This window comes from Fringilla coelebs (assembly GCF_963513975.1).
Source record: "Fringilla coelebs genome assembly, chromosome: 2".
In the NCBI taxonomy this organism is placed as follows: Eukaryota; Metazoa; Chordata; class Aves; order Passeriformes; family Fringillidae; genus Fringilla; species Fringilla coelebs.
Genome location: NC_140029.1, coordinates 86258472 through 86286230, shown reverse-complemented (window position 1 = coordinate 86286230; position 27759 = coordinate 86258472). Strand labels below are relative to the sequence as shown.

At 41.5% G+C, this 27759-nt stretch overlaps 1 protein-coding gene across 1 annotated transcript in view; it reads right to left on the bottom strand.

Moving 5' to 3' along the window:
• Nucleotides 1-27759, bottom strand: part of TENM4 (teneurin transmembrane protein 4) — a gene marked incomplete at both ends in the record, with an annotated part of 337845 nt that overhangs the window by 64223 nt on the left and 245863 nt on the right. The window contains 4 exons of the mRNA XM_084201037.1: nt 458-725; nt 6447-6708; nt 13952-14071; nt 27704-27758. Coding sequence (XP_084057163.1) covers nt 458-725; nt 6447-6708; nt 13952-14071; nt 27704-27758 — 705 coding nt within the window. The remainder of the gene's footprint in view (nt 1-457; nt 726-6446; nt 6709-13951; nt 14072-27703; nt 27759) is intronic.

Genomic DNA, 27759 nt, shown 5'->3' with positions numbered 1-27759 from the left:
GGCAATCAGGGCTCTGTCCCAGGGATTCCTTTCAAAGCAGTGATGACAGTTTTTGGCTATAGGTGAGAGGCAGCCAAACACTTCTAGTCCCAGTTAATTCCTTCTGTATGAATATGATGGGAGCAGTTTATGATGCACATGCTGGGCTGTGAGCCAGAGAACAGATAAGTATTTGTACGCTGTCCTTGAAAGTGTTCAAGGCCAGGTTGGATAGGGCTCTGGAAACCTGATCTGATGGGTGTCATCCCTGCACATGACTGGGGAATTGGAACTAAATGGTCTTAAGATCCCTTTCAACCCAAACCATTCTGTGACTCATCTGCTGGGGAATGTGTGCTGCAGTGAATCTTCAGGCACCATTCATGTGTCTGCAGTCAGACCATACTCTTCTAGGACAAGGTCTTTCACTGCCACTTAGTTGCTTGTAAAAGGGGGCACAAACCCAGGGGTCACTTACCGAAGGCTTCTGAGAGCCCATACACCTTCTGGCTGTAGACATCTGTCTTGTCCCAGATGAAATAGTAGGACAGGTCTGGAGCTGCAGCAAACCACTTTCTGAAGAGGCGCCCCTCGACGGCCACCATGAGGTGGACTTTCATGAGGTTGAAGGGGATGGTGGGGTGGGTCATGCTGATCCGCAGCACTGATTTGTAGCCAGCTGTGCGACTGCTCAAGTAACTCACTTTGATTTTACTGCCGGAAACGTTAATCTCCTCTTGTAGAGCCTGTGGAAAGGCAATCCATGAGGTGTTAAATCAGCAGCGAGCAGACAGGAAAAGGCAGTGAAGCTGTAATTTATCAAACACACCTGTATAAAAGCTCTGGCAGGCATGTCTAAAGAGGCACCTAGTAGGCATCAAGTATAAAATCATATACGTAACTTATTTCTGGAAGCTAAGGAATGCCTCCTGCCTACTCCATCTCTGTTACATGGGAGAACAGGAGAACAAAGTATCACATTAAGTCAGTATTTACAAGGAGACTCACTCTTAAAAGGACTACCAGGACCTATGGAGAAAAGAGCCTGGGATCTCAGATAATTACAGCTCATCAGTTTAGCTTCCATTTTCTGTCTTTTATCATCATTGGTTTTAGAGGCCTCTAATTTTTGTCTCCTGGCTTCCTTTTCCCAGTAAAATATCTCACCCTATTTGGCCTTTAGGATGTTTCCTGGTCCTTATTATAACATGCAATTCTCTCCAAGACATTAGTGAATCCTAATTCCACCCTCCCTCCTCTGACTTACCCATCTCTCCTACTTTGAAACTGCTTCTCTCCTACCTCCTCTCTGACCTCTCTACCTGATCTACCATCTACCTCTAGCCTTTTTTTTCATCTGTGTTCTCACTCTCATTTTTTGAGTTCACATTTGTTCCTACTTATTCTGGTACTTGCTGAAATTCCTTGCCTTCTTACTTAAGTGATAAAACTCTTGGCCTGACCTACCACCTACAACTCCTTTCCATTCCCTTGCATTCTTCTTTCTCTTTCTTTTTCAAACTCCTCCGTATTCTAAGTGAGTTGCTTTATTTTCTCCCCCAGCCATAAATGTGGGTATTTCTGACTGACTGGGACAGTTATCTAACAGGTGCCCATTACAGTACAAAGCTTCAGAAAAGACTGAAGAAACATCAGGGAAAGTTTTTTCTGTTTTGAGAACACAGAGAAGTCTCAGTAAAGATGGGATTTTCAGGATGGGACTTCAGCAGGATAATTTACCCGTTAAAGTATCACCAGGGCTTAATTTTTTTTTTTTTTTAATGGAGAAATGCTTGGAAAGTTTATGGAAAGTGATACAAGTATATCCCTGACAATGTGCTGAGCTTTTTATGCAAAATGCTGATAAAAAAATCTTAGGAGAAAAACCTTGTCACTTTCAAGAAAACTTCACTCTTGGGTAAGCATCCAACTTGGATATTTTTGGCACAAGTCAGCAACCTCTGGGGAATATCGAAAAATGAAGATAGATGCTTATCAGTGAGCTGGAAAGCCTGGTGGTTTTATGGGATGTGTTAAAAGGTCACAGCTGGCACAGTCCTCTCCTGTGCCACTCTGAAGTTCTTCAGTGTGCTGGCCCCTAAATGAGCTTGGAAAATACATCCCTAGCAATAATCATCCTTCTGAATATTAAGGGTGGGGAAGGTTGAAGGCAGGTGGGTCAAGAGATCCACCCATCAGGAAGGGATCACATCTATCACAGCTTGATTCCTGGGGGGTCCTGTGGAGGGTCAGAAGCTGGATTCAGTGTGGGTCCCTTGCCACTCAGGAGATCCCAGGATTCCATGATCCTTGTGCCTTCCAAGTTATGTCACTCCTATACCCAGCTCCTATGTGGGAGCAGCAAACTTCTCTGGCATAGTGAGTTGCTCAACTCTTACAGGTTTTCTGGTTAGTGTTATCAAAAATGACAAATCTCGTAATCTGCCCCCTGGAAACACCTCTTCTGAGATGTTATCCAAGGTGCAACACTTTTCAAAGTGATAACTAAAAGGCTCGGAGTGTTGCAGCACTTGAAAACAGACACATCCAGCAGTTAAAGCCCCATTCCACTGTGCTCATAAATATTTACTTTCTCTAATGCAGTCTTTTTAATTTACATTTCTTAGTGCTTAGGAGGCTGAAATATGACAGAATTGGGAAAACCCAGGATTTTAAAAATATATTTTATGAGATCATCAACAAATTGGATGAGGACCAGGCTCAGTCAGAGACAAGCTCAGCCAAAGTGCAGTAAAGGTGGTCCCATGTATCAAATCTGTCTTCATATGTAACCCCATTAGGATAAAAACAGGCAAAAATAACTGTCATGGAGATACTATTTAGAAAGTCTGCTTCAGATCCTTGTCATTAGTAATTATTTCTATCGGTCGTGATCTATCTTGGCTGTCTACCATTCCAAAGAAAAGGTCAGCCCAACGCTGCCAAGGCACTGAGCAGCACGAGGAGTTGTGTTTAAAGGTGTCTGCTTGAAGAGAGGGTTAAAATAGTAATTCAGGTGATTCAAAATGTATTTGCAGTTTGTAAGTGGTGACAAACTAGCAACAAAACATGGCACTGGTAGGGGGGGGGGTGTATAATTCAGTAGGATATCAGTGAGAAAAGAGGAAAAACAAGCTTTAAAATAATCTGAATATGCTAGAAATTATAAGAGCTAAATTGTGCCCTTAATTCTATTTAATAATTGCTGTTTGGCCCACACATATTCATATGCTGTGACTGCAGGCCTTGTGAAAGACTCTTAGGGTTTATCCCAGACTAACCAATATAATCTGCTCTTTTAAAGAGGTCCAGCCATGAGGCTGGGCAGGCAGAAGAGCAGATTCTTCAGGCTTACTGAGGATTTACACAGGGTCACAATTCTCACTGTCATGCTCTCTTGGCTCTGTGGTGAGAATCTGCTCTTGTCCTAGTAGCAATCTTTCTACTCTTTGCATGAGACAAGTTAGGAAATCTTGTATCTGTGTGCTGGGTTACACATGTCTCTTACAGCTACTCTTTACTCTGCCAGCAGACAGGCAAGGAAAAGTCAATGTCTTTTTTTTTTTTTTGTAAGATGCTCAGAGATAATTTTAAAAAGGAAAAAAAAATTTTGAGCCTGATTCAGGGGCCTTAACATAGACATCTAGTGCTTTTGAAACACTCTATGGTATCCAAAATTTCTGCAAGGGCACGACAACTCTGACATGGACCTTTCTGACATCTCCACCTTTCTGAAGCTACAGCTGGAGGCCTGAAGGGGCACTTCAGGGCATCCTGAATGGCCCCAAATCTGTCTATAGGCACCTGAATCAAATATTTAAAATGTACTACTAGGTTGTTAAATGCATCCCGGTAGAGAGCACTGCATTTATTTCTGCATTTATTTGTTGGAGCTCATGGGGTTCTTATCTACCCACTTGTCAAAACCTCTTTCCCAGCCCTGCTATCTGCTTGTCACCTCCTCCCAGCTATGTGCTTACACCTTTTATATTTAACATTTCCCTACTGAGAACTGTGTATTATAAAATGCAGCTGCAGGAATGGACAGCTAGGTTATTTTTTATTGTATGTACATCCAGTATAGAAATGAAAAGTAGTCAGTTTCTGAACTGCAGTACAGTCAGGACTCTGCCACAAATCAGATTCTCTTGTAAACTCCCGCATCACAAACTCTGCTAACCTTCAGCTGTCAATATTTGAGGTGGAATATTGATTTACAGGTTTTAGCTCAGACATATGGCACACAGGAAAAGCACTGTGTTCATCATGTATGGGATTAAGCTTCTGTCAATTTAGGAACCTAAGTTAGGTATCTGCTCTTTTAAGTCTTGCCTACAGATAACAGCAGATACAGACAGACTCTTTAGAAGGCTGGTGTTGCATTGTAAACTTAAGAGTGGGATTCAATTCCTGTTTAAGGCATCTAAATCCAGATGTCAAATTATAAATATGCTCATGTGAGGTAGGCATGTAAACATCAATTTCAGTCAGTAGAATCTAACTGATACCATCAGTGAGAACCAGAAAGCTTCAGGGTAGTCAGCTTAAGTGATGTGTAGGTTCCACTGATGTACTGCTCAGATTTCTGTCCACTTAAATGGGAGCTTGGCTATTTGGCACATATCCAGACAACTGCATGTGAACTCCTTATAATCTCAAAATTAATCTTTCTTATGTATTAGACTCCACAACTACAAGTGTCTAGTGGGACCTGGGATGTCCAAGGGATCTGCCATTCACAAGGATATCCAGAAGATGTAATGCAGGACACTGACAGGGGGACCATTCTGGATTGGCAGTTGGAGGTCAAGCAGGATATCATCAGGACATTATAAATGGCACCAATATCTTTGATGAGGCTGGTAAAACATTGACACGGGTTGCCTAGAGAGATGGCAGATGCCCCAACACTGAAAACATTCAAAATCAGGTTTGATGGGGCTCTGAGCAGCCTGGTCTACTGGAAGGTGGTTGTGGTACCAAATAATGACTGAGGTTATGATCATAGTTGCACTGTATCAGTTATTTGCTTTTTCCCAGGCATCACTGACCTTCCATGGTGTTTGTTTATTTCATAAAAAAATGTGGAAATCAAGATTCTGAAGCAAGAATTTATAATATGATAGACATTACAAGATACAGGACTTTATTAGTAATTATGCTGGGACAAACATGGGGACCATAATTGGAAATTAGTGTGAGAAAGGATCGTAACACTTGGTCCAGAGAGAAAGGTAAAGAGACCACTAGCTTTATTTGTTGCTGGGTTTAGCACCTGGTTTATTAAAATTAGAAGATATAAAGTTACTTTTTTCCTCATTAATGGTATTGTAACCCCAGTGGAGACACGCTGGAAGCACACAATTTGTCTCTACACTTGTTATTATTTCCTCCTTGGCAGATTATTGTCACTAAAAGCAATACTCAGGACATGCTGAATACTGGCATATAAAATCCAGAGAGCAGCATGTCCAAGGTAGCAAAGGTGGAATGCTGCTACATCCATGTATTTCAACAGAATTAGTGTTTTTAAGAAACATTGATTATTTGGTTCCTCGGACTATTCAGTTTAAAACATAACTTTCCATTTAACAAAATACTTTGAAGTCACAGCAGATTGTTAAGGTTCTTTATCTGACTCACAATTACTCATAAAAAAGGAAAATGGGGATGAGAAATTAAAGGTAACCCTCTCATTCTGCTCATCTATTCCAAATGTCATGAAATGCAATAAAACTGAGGTGCCCTGCATGCTGGCCTCTTCTCACCCACCTCCTGGCTGACAGCATGTCTCAGCAGCTGAGTAGAGTGGGGGGGGTGTGACTTCCACCCAACTTGGAAAGTGGAACTTCCACCAAGTGGAAATCTCACTCCAACATTCCACCACCCAGGTTTAGCGTGCCCAGTGGGTGGAATTTGCTCCTGAACAGAAAATAGGCATTAGAGCATCAGTCAGAAAGGCATCAGCCTGGTGCTGGGCATGCTGAATGCCAAAGGGCTGAGACCAAGGGCTTGTTGTTGGTCACACAAGGGTCGGAGCTCACGTGCTGTCAGCCAAAAGTGCTTTGCCTCCATCTCTCAGGGATAGGGGTAAAGAAATCTGGTAAAGCGAGTGCCCGGGAGTGAGTGCTCCTGCCAAATGTCTGAAAAATGGGGTAACAAACAGGGAATGTTTATTGTTAGGAAAGCAGGGGAATAGTTGCTTTTGTGCTGTTCAAAGCTGTCAAAAGAAGCACAGAAAGAAGATGGGAATGAGGAGGCACTGGCAGAGGTTGCCCAGAGAAATTGTGTATGCCCCGATCCCAATTCAATGCCAGGTTGGATGGGGCCCTGATCAATTTGGTCTAATGGAAGGTGTCCCTGCCTATGGCAAGGGGCCTAGAACTACATGATCTTTAAGGTCCCTTCCAACCCAGACCATTCTATGATTTTTTGACTTATTGTCCCTCAGCTCAGATGGTTCATACCTGGATTTCAGGAACAATCGGACCTTTCTCTGAGCAGGAAGTTGCAAAAGCAGTGAGCGGAGAAGGAGAGACCACAGGGTTGGGCCGGGCGAAGTTACTGAGGTCGCAGCTTGGGATCTCATTCTCTTCGTGCCTCATGACTATGGTTTCCATCACAAAGAAGCGATCCCACGGCAACCACAGCGTGTGCTCCTGGGTGATGAAGGGAGCCCGCTCAAAGTGCAGGATAATGGAGATTCCACCAATGGTAACAAGATCAAAGCTGTTTTAAGAGATGGAATACAAAATTAGTGCAAGCACTACCCCATCTGTTTGTTTCAACTGCCTAATAAGGACCCCAGAAAAATAACTGCAAGAAATGCCATCAGTCTCATTTTATGAACCTAAAATCTGCAGCCCAAATAGGGTTTACCTGAGTAACAGCAAGTGTTGGAGGCAGGAGTCCAAGCTCAGCTTCTTTGTCCTCATGTGTATTGAAAGCATACTCATCCCTTTTTTGAAACATGTTTATGTTTGTTGGTGCTTTTCTAGCACAACTTATTTTGGCCATATATAGTAATTTTCTTTCTTTTTTTTTTTTTTTTATAAGTAGTGATTATCCAAGCAAATGCAGATCCAAAGATTGGATCGATTCACGTGATGAAATGAACTATTTGGAAAGAGCCTTCTCCGACACATCCCGATATGAATTGTCTTGGCATCTCTGCCAGCCTGACTAATGCCTAATGCAACCCAGGCAACATGGAGAGTCCAGTCATGGACTTAACCTAGTCTACTAGAAATACATACAGTGCAGGGTGTCTGTGGGCCACAGCATTCTGCACATCATCTTTTTTGACTCTTAAACATTTAGACCAGGGCAGATGAATCACTGCCTGTGGTCTCTGACTTCACCCTAAGCTACCTCCTGCCAAGTGGCTTATCTGCCTGTGTTAGTGTTGGATAACAGGCAGCCCTCCAGAGCTGTGTGAAAGAATGTTACCTTCATTAGGAAAATGTTCATCCTCTGAATATAAAGATGTTGGAATAATGTTCTGGTGGTTTTCTTATTTTGTATTTAAACTTCACATCTTGTCACATATGGAGATTTTATCAAATACCACAGGGATACATCTACTATGCATAGACCCAAAAAAAGAGGTGTTAAGCAAGAAAGGAAAGGATTTCAACAGAAATTGACGACCTCTTGTTTTTACTCCTTTGTGTTTCTCTCACTGTTTCTTCGATTGCAATGCCAAACATGTGCTCCAGGCAAAGAAAGTTTTCTCATCCCTGCTTCTCACTTTCATGCTTGGTACAGCTGTATGACATTCTCACTGAGAGTTTATGCATGTGATCAGGCTCACTGGTTTTAGCAGAGCTGCTCGTGTGCTTAACAGCTACTAGCTTAAGTGCTTCTCTGCATGAGAACTGGGATCTGAAACACTCTTGATTGCCCAAAGCCAGACTTCATGCACCTTGTAAATACATGGTAAGAAAGAAGGTGAAAAAAGTATCTAAAAATGATTTTTTAAAATTAATTGTGAGGCTTTCAGATTGGGTGCAAAACTCCCAGAGAAACAACAATGGGCATGAAGTATTTCTAAAAAAAGTCTTTGTCAAGCAATTTTTTGGGGGAACCTTTTTTATTTCATGGTTTATGGACTGAGGTGCCATTTAGGAAATAGAGTTATGAAAAGGTTATTCATTAAAGAATGTTGAATTGCCTCCATGAGAGGAAGTGGAAAGCACTTCAAAAAGCCAAAGCCATGTTTATTCTACCACTTGAGTTGGGGCATCATGTTCCCAGACCTATGGAGCTTGGCTTGCAGCAGCCTCAGGAGTAACCTGTTGGTTCCTGCCAGCAAAGCTGCACAACGTTTGTACCCTGATGTGAATGTTTTTAACAGTCAATTAGCATTTGGCAGCTCCTTCAGCTGGGAGGGAGATGCTTGCTCTGCATGGATCCGGGCACTGAATGGGCCAACAGGAGGGATGAAATAAACATCACAAATGATTCTCAACAAGTTTTTAGGCAAGTTGGAAAAGGTCTTATTTGCAAACACCTCTGTTTCATCCCTTTGACTTCACTGAGCCTGGATCAGGGTTGGAATCTGCTGGGGGGAAATGTCTTGGCCTCTCCTGCATCCTCAAAACAGGATGCAGAAGGGAAAGCATCACCTCCATGTTAGGCTCAGCAGCTGTGAAAACAGAACCATGCAATATTTTTTAGCAAGCGGTGTTGCTCACAGGCTGGTTTTCCCAGAGTCCCAGGGTGCAGCTTTCAAGTTACCTTGATGAACTGAACAAAAGGTAAACCCAAAATCAAACAGAAAAAACCAAACTGAAAACATCTCCTAGCTTCCCTCAGTGAAATTAAATTTAACAAAAGGAAAACTGGCCTGGGATTGAAGGAATAAGATAATTTTATTTCTGTTTTTGCTGCTCATCTCTGATGTATTTTTTATCACTCTGTAAAAATCATACTTGTTGTACAGTTGTTTTGTTGTTTTGCTTTAAAGACTCTGGAGAGACAAGATGAAGGATGAAATTATCTATTTATCCAAAGCAGGCTCAAAAAATAAAAACCCCATAGGAAAGTGTAACCCTTTCTCATCTCTATTCTCTGAAAGTTCATTGTTTTTGGTATTTCTGAGAAAGCTATGCAAAAGCTGCTGAATGCAATATGGAAAAAGTCTGGAGACTTTCTTGCTGTTGTATTAACAGTGTTCCCACAACCCAGAGATACTGAGGACTTGCAGCCTCTCTAAACTAACACTTTAATCAAATTTAAAACTTTATTTAAAAATGTGGTTTATAATCCAGTACTGGTCATTTGAACTGTCTGTTAACTTTGCTTTACAGAGAAATCCATACAACAGAGTAGTTTGAGAGTTGTCACTTTATATTCATGCCCTGTTATATAAACAAAGTCTCTGGTGCAGTAATTAGGCTAAAAACACAAGTCTTGAAGTTATAGGAGTTTTGCTCAGTCTAAGTAATGTGACTGAAACAAGACCAGGGTTTCGCTATTTCCGGCTGTATCTGAGCAATGTTATCGGAGAGACCTGGGATAAAGTGAGTCCCCTTACAGAGGTGAAAAATTTACCTCACTGTAATTCTAAAACTGAAATTTTACTTACTCATTTGGAGACTTTATCATGCCAAAAAAGAAACCCCAAAACCCCCAAACCTGGAGCAACAAAATCAGCTTAGGAACCAATCTAGCTAAACTGATGCAATTGTATCTTTAAATTCCCTTACTTTAAAACCCCAGTTATTTCCCTGCTATCAGTAAACTGATTTTCTAAATCAATTTAAGGCAACTCAGTGCACATTTTCAAGAATAGATATTCCTACGGTGAATATGCCAAATAATAAACCTGCTGAGTTTTATGCAGTTATCTCATGACCCCTGGAACTGCTTGCACGTGTGCTCCCATTTATTCTCCAAACCAGAATGACACTGAAGATGGGAGAGATGATCCTGTATGACTGGGAGCGCTCTGGACTGCATGCAGAAGAACCTGCTTCTTGTCTAAGAGCATCAATTTCTTAAAAAAAACTTGACTCAATCACATGAAAACTTTGCTGTACAAAAGCTGATGAGACATGTTCTATTAAAAAAATTACTCAAACCCATAAAAAAGATAATAGAAACTGGAACAGCATGAATTCTTTACATGATTTTGAAAGTGTTTTACAAATAGCATTAAATAAATATTATAAAGATCAGTGATGAACACAAGTAAATATTAACTCTCTTTCACTGGCTGGTTCACTGGACTGGGAAAGTCAAGAGATGCATCTAATGGTACCCACTAAATCAGCAGTGAGGCTGGGATTAGAAATTAGGATGTCTGACAACATTTTCTGCCCTGAAAAATTTTAGCTTGAATTGTCTTATATAGTTCAAGGTAATTTACAGACCACTGAGGAAGTCACTGGACTCAAGGATGGATTTCACAGGACTTTGAGTGACCTGGTCTAGTGGGAATTGTCCCTGCTCATGGCAGGGGAGTTGGAACCAGATGATCTTTAAGGCCACTTCCAGCCCAAACTATTGGGTTCTATGAATTTTGGTGTTAACTTGTCCATTTATGAACAAGTGGTTTTTGTCCATAGAGTACCTGCAGAGTACACAGATGCTCTGATGTGCCTGTTCATTTGAGAAAATCCCTGCATGTATCCCTTAGCCAAGTTGGAAAGTATATTCATTATTCTGGAGGCTCAGTACTGCAACTGGACAATTTGTTTGATGTTTGTGCACCAGGTTTCTGTAGAAGCAGATTGACTTGAGAGGAAGGTGAAGAAAGTGAAAGCAGGAGAGCTGACACCACAGAGACAGGGGGTACACTGACTCCCACCAGCTGCCTACAGAAATCACAGCTTTAGGATGAATCCCACTTGGTCACAGATTCCTTGCTCTGAGACAGCTGATCTCTGTCATTTTTATCACTTAGAGCTGAGTATCTGCTGGGGGCTGAGTCAGCAAACTGCAGCCCTGAGCTCCTTGAAACTAATTTAGCTTCTGGAGGCTGGCAGCCACTCCAAGGAACCAGGAGTCCACTGAAGCCTGGTGGAGCATACTGATGCTCTGGCTGCTTTGCTTTCTGCCCTGTGCCCCTGCTCAGCTGGACCTTGGGAAGGACATAGCATGGAAGGAGCATCCCTAGCTGGAACTGCCAGTAGAAGTAGATTTGTACCGGGGGGGGGCGGGGGGTGTTGCCTCTCACCACCCAAGAATCAGAAAGAAATAGTTGCTTGAATATTACAAAGGTCTGGAGCTTGGATAGCAGCAGTCACCTCCATGCTCTGTCCCTTCAGCTTTCATGTTTGCTGGCTAGAGGTCCAGTTTACAATAGGAAACTCAGTGCTAGGCACAGCACAACTGCAATTCCAAGAGGGTTATGACAGGCATTGGGCATTGCTGTCCAGCAATCTTTTAGTCATATTTATCTGTTCTACTGGATACAGATTTTGTGCTGGTCCATACATAGCAAGCTGATCATGTGTGTTTGGATCCCACTTTCCCACAAAGGAGATGCAGTAAGGTTGCCAGAGATACCGTTAAGCACAAATGTTAAATTTTCTCCTTTTTGCAGTAATACTTAAGCTACTGGCAATAAGAAGACACAAGCTGCAGGGGTGTCCTTTTCCTGGAATGTCTCTTTATCATCTGGATTTTATTATCATAACATTGAAGGGTTGGAGCATCACTTGGAAAGTCTCCCAGTCCCCACCAGTGTTATAGTAGGTGGAAACATGCCTGAGTGTGAACAGGACAGCATCAAGCACACGTTGCTAGCACATGTTCTTCTTTTTCATTACAATTCTGTTTCTCTGACCAACTCAAATGAAAGCTGTGGATTAGAGAGATGCTAAAATCCATAAATCCTCTCCCAAGTGCTAGTGGTTAGTAGTCAATGCGTAGAGCGCATGCAGCTGGAAGCCCTTCTGTTGCACTTTTGTTCTTAAAAGAAAGGAAGCCAATTAGCACTGACAAACAAAAGATAAGATGAAAGACATTCCCAATTTGCACTGCTTTTATTTTGGTTGAGCATGATTGCTCAGATTCTGCCTCTAACACAACTGTAATCTTAATGACTTCTTCCTAATAATTTCAACATGAATTAGCAAGAATGGATTTGCTGGGAGCAGGAGACATCTTTTTATGTGCATGGGCACTGGAGAAGGGAGAAGGGAGGAGAGGAAGAGGAAGAGGAAGTGGAAGAGAAAGAGGAGAGGAAGAGAAGAGAAGAGAAGAGAAGAGAAGAGAAGAGAAGAGAAGAGAAGAGAAGAGAAGAGAAGAGAAGAGAAGAGAAGAGAAGAGAAGAGAAGAGAAGAGAAGAGAAGAGAAGAGAAGAGAAGAGAAGAGAAGAGAAGAGAAGAGAAGAGAAGAGAAGAGAAGAGAAGTTATTGATTTGTTGGGGAAGTACAAGGATCATCAAGTCAAGCTGCATTACCAGTTCAGGGCTGATCAAATTAAACCACGTTATTAAGGGCATTGTCCAAATACCTCTTAAACACTTAGAGGCTAGGGGCATTGAATGCCTCTAGGAATGCTGAGGTTACACTTGGTGCTGGTAGCCTGGTGTGCAACTGCAGTGTGAGCTGCAGTTGAGCTCCTTGGGGCGCAGGAGCTCAGGGGCGCAAAGCCTGAAGCAAGAGGCAGGGAACTGTCGAGTGACCACGGGGAGAGACTACAGGAGCTGACAACTCCAGACTTTCCCATGCTTAGGCTGTGGAGGGATAAAAGTCCAGGGTTTCCATTGTCCAGGGTCCCTCCTTGCAGGCAGCAGCTTGAGCTGTTTTGTTATTTAGTTATTGCACCAAAATTAAATTGTTTTAGGGATCTCGACACGAGACACTGCTACGGGTAACCTGAGGTCTAGTGGGTGTGACTGTGTGAGTGTGGGGGGTGGCTGTGAAGGGACCCCGTCCCAGCTCAGGTGATGTGAGTGTGACTGCCAGAGTGGCTTCTGGATAGTTGGATGGTTAAGTTTCCTTAACTGGAAGCCTGTTTCAGTGTTTAAGCACCCTCACACCCGCTCAGTTAAGAAATGTTTCTTCATGTCCAGTCCAAATCTCTCCCGGTTTTGAACCATTCCCATGAGTCCTATCAGTGGATATCAAGGAGGTGAGCTCAGTACTTCCCACTCCACACCCGCTCCTTAGGAAGCTGTAGGAAGCAATGAGGACACCCTTCAAATCTCCTTTTCTCTGAACTAGAGAAACTCAGAGTCCTCAGATGCTGCTCACAGGATATTCCTTCCAGTCTTGTCACCACTTTCTTGCCCTCCTCTGGACATATTAAGGGGCCTGAACACCTTTCTTAAACTGTGCGGCCCAGAACTGCACGCAGTGTTCTGGGCAAGGCTGCACCAACACTGGATACAGCACCTTTTTGACCGGCTGGTCATGCTGTGTTTGATACACCACAGGATGGGGTTTGCTCTCTTGGCTGCAAGACATACTGCTCTAACAGCTTCTATTCAGCTGCTGCTGGCCAGCACCCCCAGATCCCTGTCCGCAGGGCTGTTCTCCAGCCATTCCTCTCCCAGTTTATACTTGTTCCAGGTGCAGAAAATCCAGCATTTTGACTTTTTAAAGTTCATCTCATCTCATTGCAGGTTCATCTCAGGTTAAAGTTCATCTCATTCATCACAGCTCCAATGCACCAATGTATCTAGATCCCTCTGCAAGGTCTTTTGTCCCTCATGAGCATCAAGACCACCTCCTGGTTTGATACCATCAGCATCTTGCTAATGGTGCATTCAACCCCTGCATCCAGGCTGTTGATAAATACATTGAACAAGACTGGCCCTGGAACTGAAGAGCAAGGAACAGCACTGGGGACTGGTCACCAGCCAGATGCAGCCCCAAAATAACCAACAATAATGCAGCAACGTCTTCAAAAGGCATGAATAAGAAACATGCTTTTGGAAGGAGTTTCTCTTTAGTGGTCTTGGCAATAATGCTGCTACTGCTGCCTGAACACTGTAAATCCCTTACAGACATCCTACCTGCCATCTTGTCTGCTGATTGTGTATCCAAACAGAGGATTGTTGACAAAGCTGATGTTCACTCCAACTAAAGGGGTCCCATCTGCTGTCATCACCTGGCCTCGAATCACACAAGCATGTCTGCAAGAAAGAGAAAAATGATAAGAAATAGTAAGTCTTTTTGACAAATGCAGTTTCTTCCTCTGTTGATGTGGCTGGGAATTCCTATGGATTAGAACACCAAGGCCTTTATAACCTGTAAAGCTGGAGGCCATGCCATGCGTTTTGATGGTGCTATGCTGCCCTTGAAGGTTTTCTCAGGCATTGTGTAAAAACCTTGGACACTCAAAGTGAGGTTTACAATTACCCTACTATATAAAAGCAACTGCTGCAGCATATACTTAATTAAGTATAAATTTCTGTAGGATTCACAACATCACACTGGAATTTCACAGAATCACAGAATCTCCTGAGATGGAAGGGACTCACAAGGATTACTGAGCCCATCTCCTGGCCCTGCACAGAATAGCCTTCAAATCATGCTATGTTCCCAAAAGTGTCGTCCAAACATACCTGCAACTCTGGCAGGTTTGGTGCCATGACACTCCATCAGGAGCCTCTTCCAGTGCCCAACCACCCTCTGACTGATGAACCTTTTCCTAATAGCCAGTAGTGTCTTAACAGAATTGCCCTTATTAAAAGCAAGGTGTATTTTAAAATCAAAGATAGCTGAGAATTACCATGCAGTACATGGACATATTAAAGGCACAAAAGCCACAGAAGATCCTGACCAAGGCTTGGCAGCTCATTTCTTTCCCATTTGCAAAAACCATGACAGAAAATTTGCTGGGTTCAGAAAGCTTCCTTACAATCTGCCTGGGGAGCTGAGCACACTAATAGGATGGGCTTTTTCTTCCTCTCTTTTTCTTCCCAAGTTTAGTAGATTGCACCATTTTATAGGCTACATCTATTCCAACTACTCTGTGATTTGTAATATGCTCTTTTATCTAAGGATTTCAAGGACCTTTACAAACACTGATTAATACAGCCAGATTGGTATTTTACAGAGAGAGGAAATAAAACATGGAATGATTTTCAGTTGTCCAAGGTCAGTCAGAAAACCTGCAGTAAAGCCAAAGACAAATTTTCTTGGTTCTCATTCCAAAGTCTGTTTCCAGACTTCTAAGTCATTACTACATTGCTACCTTAGGAGCTTCCCATAAAGACAAAACATCACATGTCTGTGAGAGTGTCTGAACCCAATTTTTGGCTGAAGGTAACTATTTTTCTGAGCAGCAACAGCAAATTGTAGTGTCAGTGTGCTAACGTGACCCAATGAATAATTTTTCTAAGTGCTGTCCTGCTGGAGAGCAGAGATTGAAAGCCAATGTTTCTCCAGGTGCAGAACCAGATCTCAGCTAGAGTAAATCATCCCAGCTGCACTTCAACAGAGCAATGGTGCTTTGCTGGTTCAGTGAGGCAAAGGATGATTTCTGCAATGTTTGGTAAAGATGATTTCATAAACACAGATCATTAGGGAAAGAGCCAGTTATTTTCTTACAGTCCACTGAAAATCTGAGATTGTATAATGCAAGGAGATAAAGTATAACTTCTATTTAATAAAGGCTGCCAATTTTTACATTCCACAGTACAGCAAACAGACCATTTGCCAGGCAGTCTTAAAAAAATTCCTGCTGATCCAAATGGAGAGCTCCAATATTATCAAAAATTACTGCAGCAATGCCAAAATGTGTCTGCAATCTAAGATGTAACTATATTCACATATAATTTTGGAATTGGTCACAAGAAAATTAGATACTGGAAATTATTTTTATGTCACTGAGTTTTCTCTGATGTATCATCACTGACTTCTTAGGAGTCATGTAGGAAAAAACCTGGACTAAGTTTGGAGCTAATAATCCAACAATCCTACAATGGTTTGGGCTAGAAGGGATATTAAAGATCATGTAGTTCCAAACTGCCTGCCTTCCACTAGACTGCTTTAATCAGAGCCCTATCTAAGTTGGCTTTGAATATTTCCTGGGATAGGGCCAATGAGGGGAATAATAACCTTAATACTTCTTTTGCTTCTCCCATTAAGGGCTCTAACTCAGCTTTCCATATATAACAACTGGAAAACAATAATCCAGTACAGTATTATGCACATCACTCTCTAACACACAGGTAGAGCATAACTCAAAAAGAATCAAGATGACATGGAATATACTTGGAAAAATGTCAATGCTTGGAATAATCCCAATGAAGTCAACAGGTCACCACCTGCAGTGCAATTTTTGTGTAAAGTGAACATGTCTGAGCACATCTCTGAGCCAACAGCAGAACCTAGGCTCTCTCTTCCCAGCTTTTTTCATGATCTGCTCCATTCTGCCTCATCTTCTTTTCATCCTTCAGAGAGACCAGATGATGGGTTTGAAACTGCCGTCTCTCTGCTTCCCATCAAATGAGCTGAACATTTTGTGGAAGACAAGGAATCACTGCAAACTCTTTCATGAATACTAACACCTGAGTACAAAAGAATTGGTGTTCTGTACCAAGTAAACACTGCAACTACAAATGTTTTAAAATAATAAGCACAGGATCATACATTTCTGTGAACTCAAGAAGAACACCTGACCTGGTTTTTTTTTCTTCCAAGAGGTCAAAGCAAGTAAAGAAAAAAAGTACATGTTGCAGGTGTCTCTCCTGCTGCCCTACACACAACACCTGTCCAGGCAGTTTTGAAGTTCTAAGTAACAATGCAAGAAGATTGTGCTGAGACCCTTGGCTCAGTAAATGAGGGATGTGCTTTATATTCACAAGCATCTGCTCCATTACATATCACTGACAATTATTTCTACAACAAGCACCAGCACAAGGTGGGCAAACAGCGAGTTTCCTCTCACCTTGGCAGCTGTAGCAAATGCATTCAACACCCCACCTTTGGAAAGAGACTCAGTTCCTATCCTGGATGATGCTTCCCAGCACTCATCCAACTCTGCTAATATACCTATGTGTTCATGGACTTGGAGGCTGTCTCTTCTCAGGGAAGCAGCAAACCCAGATGCATCCCCACCCTCCTGGAACCACTGCTTTATTTCCATGTTTTAAGGAAAGATGTTACCACTAAGGGGGCATCATTCCCAACCCACAGCAATAAAAAGAAGATGGAGCAAGATGCATGAATCTGAATCCATTTAAAAGAGATAGAGATGGAAACTGCAGGAAAACTCAAGCCCAGACTCTCTCTGATGAGTCTCAAATCTTCTACTTCCCTGGATGATAAAATTTGCCCCACTTGAGTCAAACACAGTGCATTGGAAGCAGCTGGCTTCTCTAGTGTCAACGTGTCCTTTCTGGAGACAAGATCGAGTGTCTACAACACCCCAAGCCCCCCAGGATCCTGGTTAATGCTAATTTAGTCAGCTATTTCCTTCAGTTGACCTTGGTCTAAATGCAATTACCCTGCAAAGAAGTTAAGTGGTACTGCTAAGATGCTCAGCTCTGCTAGAAGGTCTCCAAATACATTTACATAAAATTATCTCTCATGTTAATAGAAGAGATTTATTCCATCAGTCCAGGCCTGCTAGTTCAGAGTGTTTTCTGCAGTTGAACAAAATTCAATTTCTTGGAGCCTGAGCCTCATCTTTTCATTAAATTATTAACAGATTCCACCTATTGCCTCTGGTTTTTGTTTCTGTTTGTTTTGTTTCCTTCACTACTGTTACATAAGACTTTATGGATTCCTGTTTGTTTTGTTTCCTTCACTACTGTTACATAAGACTTTATGGATTCTTGTTTTACAAGGAAATGCAGTCTCCATTTCCCCCCTTCTTTAATTAGACTTTTCCTTATAATTTTTTTATTTGTCGTAAAAACTTGCTTGAAAGACCATCATTGCCAAAATGCTATTTACAAGGCCAGATGGTGTATCAGACAATTTTACACTGTTGCTTTGTGAAGCTACCTTTTATTCCCAAGAAAATTAAATTAAGTCCTTCTGCTAAGATCTGGGCCACAGTGGCAAAACAGACAGGGGTACTCTGATGCCTTTACATTCCTATTGCTCAGAGACAAATAAAATTTGACAGAGTGTCAACAAAATTCAAGCACACCAAACCAGCCTTAGAACAGAAGCCAGAAAAGTAAATTCCACAAAAGCCATTTCACCTCATGGGAGTACAATAAAGATTTGTCTTTAATACTAACTCTGATCCAGCATCTCAACCCAGACACTGGTCCTTCCAACACTCTTTAGTCGCAGATGTTTTCTGGTGACAGTGTGCTTGGCATTTGGAAATAAGGGAAAAATACTGTTTCGGCTAAGCATTTTTATTGTAAGAATAAAATTCCACGCATCCTAAATCCCACTTTTTCTGCAAGAAATGTATGTTCTTTCCTTGACTGAGGATAGGTGACATGGGAAATCTCACTCCGATTAATTTCTCTTGCTCCTCAAAATACTTCCCACATACCTCATTCACATTAAAGGTTTCAATGGGTGAAAATGGTTATCATGACTGCTTAGCCATCCTCAGCCAAGTTATTAATAACAAATTTTAATTTGACATTATAAATCTTTTTGAACTTACCACTTTAATATTTTATTGGTATATATAAATATACACACACATATATAGGATTTATCCTTCTTCTCAGGATAAAACTTCAACAGAGCTCCACAGAACAAAAATCCAGAAAGTTATAATTCATTGGGAAGAATGTTATTAATGAAAAATAATCTTTACAGCCTTTCTGTGTGACACCAGTCATGTCAGCTGGTCTGTTTATTTCTCTTTACTGCAGCTGCAAAATAAGAATCCCCTCCTTACAGAGACATAAGAAGAATAATTTTAGTAATATGATAATCCCTTTGCAGAGGGATTTTTACATTCCCATGGCATTCATCTGTGATCTTCTCAGTCTGATAAGTGCCTAGAAGTACAGATGTGCTATAATCTCTTGTCTTTAGCCTTGGCTGTGGCCTTTTTGTTTGAGAGTAAGAGAGGATAAAGCAAAATGTACCTCGTCCATTTTGGGTTGAATGCGCCTGTCTAATGTTAAACAACCTCAGGGCAGTCTTGTACCAGGATAGACAGAGCACTTGGTAGAATGCCAGGTAAAAGCTAAGGGCATCACGATCAAACACACAGACACACAGAAAATGCCTGAGCTGGCAGATGAAGGACAAAAGAAGAAGAGGAAAGATCAGAACATAGAGACGTTCAAGTTCATTGCTTGTGGCAGTATTTCCCTCAAAAGCTGTCTGTAAAAACAGCCCTGCCCACTCGCCTCTTAACTGTGGAGAAAAACCTCCTGACAGTCTTTCCTTGGACTGAGTAAATCCATCTGACTTTTTTAGTTCAGTTTAGTTGTAAGAAAAGCTTAAAGTCAAAACCTATGTACTGCTCTTAGCTGCCATCTGAATTAAGGAATTAAGGTAAGGAAAAACAATGCACATGATCCTTCTGAAGATCTCCTTGTTAAAAAGAAAAAAGTCAGGCTTTTATATAGGAAACAGAAATTGAAGAAGAGTCATCCAGAACGAAACTATCATGGACAGCACAAGTGAGTTTCTGAAAGGGTTTGGCACATATTGGGCAGCTGGGATACAATCCTGCTGGATTTAGCAGGGCTTGATGCAATAGGACATGGAATAATGGTTCTAAACTAGAAGAGCGTAGATTTACCCCAGATTTAAGGAAGAAACAGTTTATGATAAGGATGGCAAAACACCAGTACACGGTGTGTGGAGAGGTTGTGGCTGACCCATCCCAGGAAACATTCAAGGCCAAGTTGGATGGGGCTCTGGGCAACCCAATACAGCTGAAGATGTCCCTACTCATGGCAGGGGCTAGATGGCCTTTAAAGGTCCCTTTCACCCAAAAATATTCTATGATTCTAAATAACTGATTAGGCTCATCTGAGGAGTTTGCACTAAAGGAAGCACCAAAAGGCTGGTGTCAATGTGACAAAGGGACTAAATGCACTAACATTGGACCATATCCCAAATGGGGACCTGCTAATTGGCACTGACAGACACGGCTTAGAACAGATCCTGCTATTCTGCTTTGCGAGTCCCTGGTGGAACAGGGACCCTGGAGAAGGAAAATGGGCGACAAAGAGCAAAGTTTTTAAGAGCTCTGAACAGAATCAGTAAAAGAAAGCCAATTCTAAGTTGTTTGAAGCAAGAAACTTCACCTGCCCTGGTTATTTAACCTACTCAGTGAAGGTGCTAAGAAGGTCTAATCTCTGAAGGATAAGGAGATGCTGATGATTATGTGGGCATGGTCCTTAGCTGTTAACCTTTTGCAAGAAGCCTTCTAAAACATTTAGATATTCTATGAAAGACACAGCAAAGCCAAATGAATGAAAAGCTCCAGTGAAAACCCATTACTTAAACTGCCTGAAGGACAGGGGAAAAAGCTACTGCTCAGATACTTTTATAGATGTGGCTAATGAAGTCGGTTTTTGAAGTCAAAAAAGAAGTGCTTACTAACCAACATTTATTCATAATAACATCTCTAGACACAGATTTTATTCTTGCTGCCTCTTTAGATCTGGTCTAACTTGACAGTATCAACCCAGTGAGTGTTCTCCATCTGATATTTTTAGTATACGTGCAGGGACTTGGTTTTGTGATCAATTGTTGTTCAGTTTCTTTGGCTTCCCACTGCAAGCACCTGACTCCATTCTGCTCTGTGAAGACTTAAAAACTGATGGTTCTTTAACATCTCCTTGGGCATAATTTTTTTTCAGCATATTAGTGACTGGTGGTTGTAGCTCCTCCAAAAGGAAAAGGAGGTATCTTTATTGAGTGACAGCTTGGTAACAAAATGTAATATCCTTTGAGGACCACCTACCACTCTTAGAAACTCCATGATCACTGCTCTCACAAGAATTCCCTATTGGCTCCATTCTTGAAAGACTCAGGCCCTTATTGCTTTGAATACTTCTCCTAGGAACTGAACATTATTCACCTTCTTGATGTGTGTCCTTTTATCTTTATGACAGCACAATCTTCCTCTCTGATCTGCCAAGCAATCTGGCCACTCTTGGATGTCACTCCTGCCATCCAGGGCATCTTGTGTCTCTACGCCTCATTGACTCACTATTTTTACACCTCAAGATTTCTCAGTTGAGCTATAATGGTAAGGTGGGAGGGTAAAGGATATGGAAAGGCTACTCAGCAGAGGAAAAGATGCTGATGACATCTGTGGAATTGTAAAACTGCCTCTGACTGTTTAAATGAAAGTATTTTAGAACAGAGTTTTATAGGAAATGCAACACATAATAAAGTTGGGCTGTGCTTTACTGCAAAGTTTCAGTGAAGAATCCTTTTGCTTACAACGTGACTGACTAAAGCTTTAGGAGCTGATGACTCTCTCCTTTTCTCCAGTAAAACCAAAGAAACACTCCTGCTTTGCATAAGGTATTAAAGAAACACAATCACAGTCATATTTTTTAGGTCTGTACAATCCAAATCAAGTGTTCAGTAGTACATAAGGTAGAAGATAATTTTTCCACCTAATACTGAATTATGCTTATTTCATGATTTTTCAGAAGTCATTTTATAGCCATTATTTCTACGAGAGATAAAGACTTTATGCTGCAATAACTTTCAGAGATGAATAGTGTATTCATGTCAAGTCTTCACTAAAAATGTCTGCAGAACTTAGTAACTCTGTATTATTACAGTATTTTACATCTGGTATTTATTTTGCATTGGCCACATATTCAGCTCTGCAGAAGAAGAGGAATAAAAGCATTGCCTTTCATTGAATCTGAGACACCATGAAAACAAAACCAAGCAGAAGAGGAAGAAAAATACATTATTTCCAGATTAATGACAAAATTATCTCTCTTTTGATTATCATAGGGGAAGTTTTTTAACTACACGTAAGCTGTCTGATAGATTTGTAATGATCAAAAGGAATTAGGGAAAAAATGTCCAGTAAAATACAAAAGATTTTATGGTTGGGATTATAAAACTGCTTTTTTATATAAGAGGTTTTAAACAAATTTAGCAAATAAATGCCACACTCAAAGGACAGACTCTTTCTGATATGGCAGCTTTTTTCAGAGGACAGTAACTTAAGTACTGAATAAATATTTAATCAAATATCCATGTGCAGATCCAAGAGAATGTATCAAGACATACACCATAATTTGGATTCCTAAATCCAAAAGTGTACATCAGTATCTCTGTAATCTGGGAGGTATGTAAATCTCAAGCCTTCAAAACTTGCAAACATGAAAAAAATTCCTAATGAGCTGTTTTCTGCACACTCCAAGAGCTCCTTGGGACACAGGTATCACCTGAGACCTTTTAATTCCAGGCGCAGGATGGTGCACTGTTTCTATCAATTGTCTCACTGGGTCTTGGAAGAATGCCCAAATCATACTATGAAGATCCTACTCCTTCCCTTGTGCTTGGTCATAAATATCTAACATTTAAAAAATATTTTTAGGAAGCTGAAGCCCAGTTTCTCTAATGACTGTACACAAGACTTATAGAATTATAGAATCATTAAGGTTGGACCTCGAAGACCATTGAGTTCAACAAATTCCTTTTACTGACAGTTAAAAAAGAGGAATATAATTACATCATGGTTACACTATCTATGACATGGAAAAGAACATAAATAAGGACAGGAGTTTTACTTTCATTAAGTCTTGCACATACAAATTCCACAAAGTTGATGTAAGTAGCTGCATATATTGCATTAATTTACTAAATGGGAATAATGTTATGCTAAACTCAAAATCAGAGGGCAAACATTGCAAAAGAAAATAAGCCCTGTACATAGGAAAGGCAAATTTTAAAAGTATGCTTTGTTCTTAGTGCCTCTTGAAGGGATTAATTACTAAAATAAACACCAGTAAGTTTTTAAAAAGCTATGACTTGTACCTAATAAGGAGTTCATATGAGTAGAAAGTATCAAAAGAAGAATGCCTTTGAAAGACAATAATGCTGGGAAGAAGAGAGTTTGAAGACTTGCTGTGTTAACCTGTTCTAAAATATGGAAAAATGTGACCTTGCTTCCATCAATGCAGGTATCATGCTGTGCCACAAGTGCTCACCCTCAGAACACTGGATGCTGTTTATCTCAATGACACAGTTTTAAACAGATATGGCATTCCAAGCAGTCCTAACCCATGGAGCTGCTGTGCTCCCTAAACTCCTGTACTGCTTTTGGGCGTCTTTGAACAGTGGGTCTATCTGACCAGAGAATTTCCTGCTGCTGAAGGGAACTGCATCTGCCTGGAGTTGGACCAGAGCCATAGGCTGGACTAGCCAGCTCAGGAGAAATCATCAGGATTAAAGCTACACCTGGTAAGTTTCGGTTCTTTGACCTCTAACTTTGTCTACAACTAAAGAAGTCTTTCAATCAGGGACTACTCTTGCAACTAATAACAAATGCTGCTCTCTGATGTTTCATGTAACTCAGACGGTTATTTCTAGCTGCCCAAATAATCAGAACAGGTTGATATTATTGGCAGCAAGTAGATAGACACAATCTGCCTCAAAAAAGGAGGGGTATAAAACACACCTCAAAATTGAATGATTTGAAATTCTCTTTACAAAAGTGCCAATTCTACACATGGTTTTCTGAGGCTCTTTAACTAAGCCAACACTTACCATAAAAGACCGTGGACCAGGACTTTAGCCTGTTCTTGCCATTTTAAGAACCAGTCCCTCAAAAGAGAACAAATATATCAGGTGACACCACTGCATCTTGTGCTACTCCTAATGGTGATGGACAACTAAGAATGGCTTAAAACCAACAAAGCTAACAGTAAGAGTAAGTGGTTTCAAAATCAATACAAGAATGACCAAGTAGTAGAGGAGTACTTGTTATCTGTTCATCAAAATGATGTGAAAAGACATTCTGCGCATTCAAAATTTAATTTAGCTACTTGGTTTATCATCATAAACACTCATTTCAATATGGGTAATGATTATTTTTTCTTCCCAAACATGAATAATATATAATTGCTGGTATTTGGGAAGAGACAAGGTCTTTGCCTTTATCCATCAGGGTAATTTATCATTGTCTTTCTTTTTCTTCTGCACTGGTGAGAGAGCTTGTCAGCTCAGCTTGTTCTTAAGAAGCCAGAGTGTAATTCAATAATAAATTCACTCAAAGGCTAGCTGTCACGAGACATTCATTTATTTGTATCCATTAGGTGATGGATGCATCACTAATGTGTCTGCACTGCTGTTCTCTCTGAAGAGTGGCTAAGCTATGGTTTTGAAGCTCAGGAAGTATATTGCAGAGATATTCCATCACCTCCTTCACGCTGCTGCCGCTTCTGCACAGGCCAGACAGGGATGCAAATGTGCCCTGGTTCCCTCAGGGTGATAATCAGTCAGTCATGACCTAGTGAAGCCCGGAGGAGCACTCAGTTCCTGACTTGAATGGTGAGTGTGCCTGTGCCACTGGTGCCCATGCAGGATACCAGACACACAGGACACGGAGATCCACGCCACCTTTGTGTTGCCTGCTCATGGGGGACTGCTCACAGCAAATGACACGGATCCAACTAAAACCCTGCCCCATGAGGACGATGGCGTTGGGACAGAAAGATATAGGAAATTCCATGAATAGCAGTCTACAGTCCTGATCTACACCAAGAAGGAGACAACTTTATGAATTATCCCAGCAACAATAGGAGAAGGTTGTCCTAAAGCAGGATGCTGGAGCCCTCCATAAGAATAACTCCCTCTTGTTAGACAAACTTTAAAGCAGCTGGAAGGAGTGATGAAAAACAGTTCATCTTGCCCCCAGCAAGTGCTGTGATTTTTAGAGACACCAAGCAGCTCCATGGATAACAGCGATATTATCACCTGCCTGTTGGAAAAGCAACTGGAGTTTCAGTGACAATGATACTGAATAAAGGGCATATCCACACACACAAATACAGGCAGTCTTGCCTGTCCAGAGTAACTGGATCCCAGATAGTCCCAGACCATGCTTCCCCACATATCAATCACTGACTACTGCTGAAGCACTGTCATTTCCAGGGTGACCAGAGGAGCTGTTCAAAGGTCCAGCTTTCTGGGAAGTGAAACAGGCAATCAAAAATACAGAGAGAGGCCAAATATGCAGAAAACCTTTGTAATGGTTGAATTTATCCAGATCTATAGTATCTTTAAGAACTGACAGGAAAATATACCTTCTGTTGAGGTTCTTCAATGTTACTTGCTATCACTCTTATGAATCAAAATACTTAACTTGAGAGATGCAATACAACCACAGCTTGAGGTGACATATTTGTAGACCATACTTAGTGGCACACACCCTGCGCTGATTATTTGAGAATGGAAACCTCATAAATCATCGATACCTCTGTATAATTCTTCATCTTAACTTAAACAGAACAAGTTTCATTACTTCTACTGCATTTAATCAAAAGCAGTCATTAAAACCCTTCCTATTGGTCTCAATCTTTGCATTCCCTCACTCCAGTAACCTACATACCAGACAAACATTTATGCTAGCAGGTGCTCCCTTTGAATTCTGAATCTCTCCTTAGCAGGACATCTACAGATGGTTAGTAGGTCCTTCCTACATAGAGATCATCACAGGTAACAACTGTAGGAATTTATGTGACACTAAATGACACATTCTTTCTGTTGGTCCTCTGCTGGCACTCTCAGAAACAAATTCACTACATAATTAGAAATTCACACTATTTTTCCCCAGCTCTGTATGCTGTTGAATGCAAGCAGCCCTTCAAGAGAAGCTGCAATTTTATTTTTTTTATTGCACAAATATGAAGATTCCTATAGTTCATTAGTTGTATGGAAGGTTCACTAAGCACAGATGTGTGTGGGTACCAAAACTCTCTGCCTGTTAGAAAGGATACATATGGACCTGATAACAGAGTCCTCTGTGGAAATGCTGAGGAATTGCTACCCTAAATCCATCAGAAGAATGAAATGGTGAGCATAATCTATTTAATATTTTGAAACCTGATTTTACAGCAACAAATCACAATGCTTAGTCCAGAGTCCAGACTGTTCAGTATCCAGTACCTGTGATCTTCAGAATGCCAATGAAGGACAACAATTTGCAACATGAAAGTGTTTGGTTATAATCTGAGTCACTGTTGTCAGTTTTCTTGGACCCTGAAGACCTTGGAAGCAAGAAGTATAGGCCAATCACATCAGGCCAATTTCCTGACACTGCTGTGATGATGATGTCAGCCTGTAGACTACCAAAGAGGCGATATATGGGAGCTGGTACCCAAGAGATGCTGGCAGTGTCCCTCCATGAAGAAGCATTAGGTCACATCTAGAGGGGCCTGAGAGGCCAGTTGAGATGTAAGTGCTGAAATAAATACCCACACAAACATGTGGGTTGTGTATTTTCAGTGCCAACCTATTAACTGCTGTGTGTGGGAAAGCTGAAAGTAAGCAGTTCATGACTGGGTGAAGCTCAACAGAGTTCAAACCTACATGTTGAGAGCCACCTCCAGGATCAGGGTCACTACTTCTGAAAGGCAACATTCAGGGCAGACACTGAATGATCTAGGAATTTGACACCCCAGCTACCCTACTACAAGAAATGATTTTCAGGGATGACCAGCCCTGACAGACAGGAATATACTTAAACCAAAATCCTGAGATGCAGTCACAGAAGTGAACTGCAATGTTTTGTTTCCCAGTTCCTGTTTCTTGATGATGATTGCAGCAATAAAGAATTTCTTGATTTTAAAACCTATCTATATTCAACCTGATTGCTTATATTGCAAATCACTCTAACAGCCAGCCCTAGATGGTATGATTTTCCTCAGTTCTTCTGAAGTCTCTAATATTCACACTATAGATTGCAAATAGCATTCTAGTTTCCTTCTCTTTTGTCCCTGTCAAAGGAAGATCTGTCACTGCTCTTTAGGAGATACTTGTGCAAAATGTCAGTCACTTCATCTAGAAGAGTGGAATGGATGCCTTCCACTACTTGAAATAAGGAAAGTGAGGAAACATGCAACTGCTTGTATGAGTTGGAAGAGAAGCATCTTGCCATACTGGCTGGCAGGATATTGTATGTGAAGAGACAGTCAGCAGAACTACATCAGCCACAAAAGTCTTCAGGTATCTACTTCATTTAAACAATTTTCATTATTCTGCGTCTTGCTGCTCTTCCGTTGTAGCAGATGCTGAGATGGCTAGAGCCCCATGGCGTGTGGAGGCTTAGGGATAAGGGAATGCTAAGTCATAGTAGCTATGCCTGAAGTCTTCATCCCGGCCCTCCTGGCCTAGCTTATCTCTCTGTGACCCCATAGGCCATTCTCCCTAACCCTTACAATTAGTCAGTTCCTGAGCCTCCCTAACCCTATGTAAGAGGCCATCTTAGCCCATTCGGGGAGAAGAGCTGCTGTCGGAACCCTTCACAGACCCTCCAAATAAAACCATCATGGAACCACCGGGGCTGCCTTCTCTCTCTGTCTGCTTTTGTGAAAGTCACTGCCGGCCGAACACCTTAGCAAGTTAAGAGCTGAAACTATAAAAGAGCTGAAAATCACTAAGAGCTGATAATCACTGAGCTTGCTAAGGTAGCCAAGGCCGTAGGGCACTTAGGGCTCGGACATCCGGCCTCCGGAAGGCTGAGCTGCCTGGCCCGAGACTGCTCGCCTGAGGCGCCTTGGTCCGCACTGACCACGCTATCCAGCTAGAAACAGCCCAGTGCCATTTCACATTCCGTGTCTTAAAATGGCCAAGTGGCTTATGCTTCACCACTTACTGAATCAACTCCAAGATTCACTTACCCGCCTTCAAAAGGATTGTCTCCTGGGATGACATGAGTGCTGTCCTTGCCAATCAG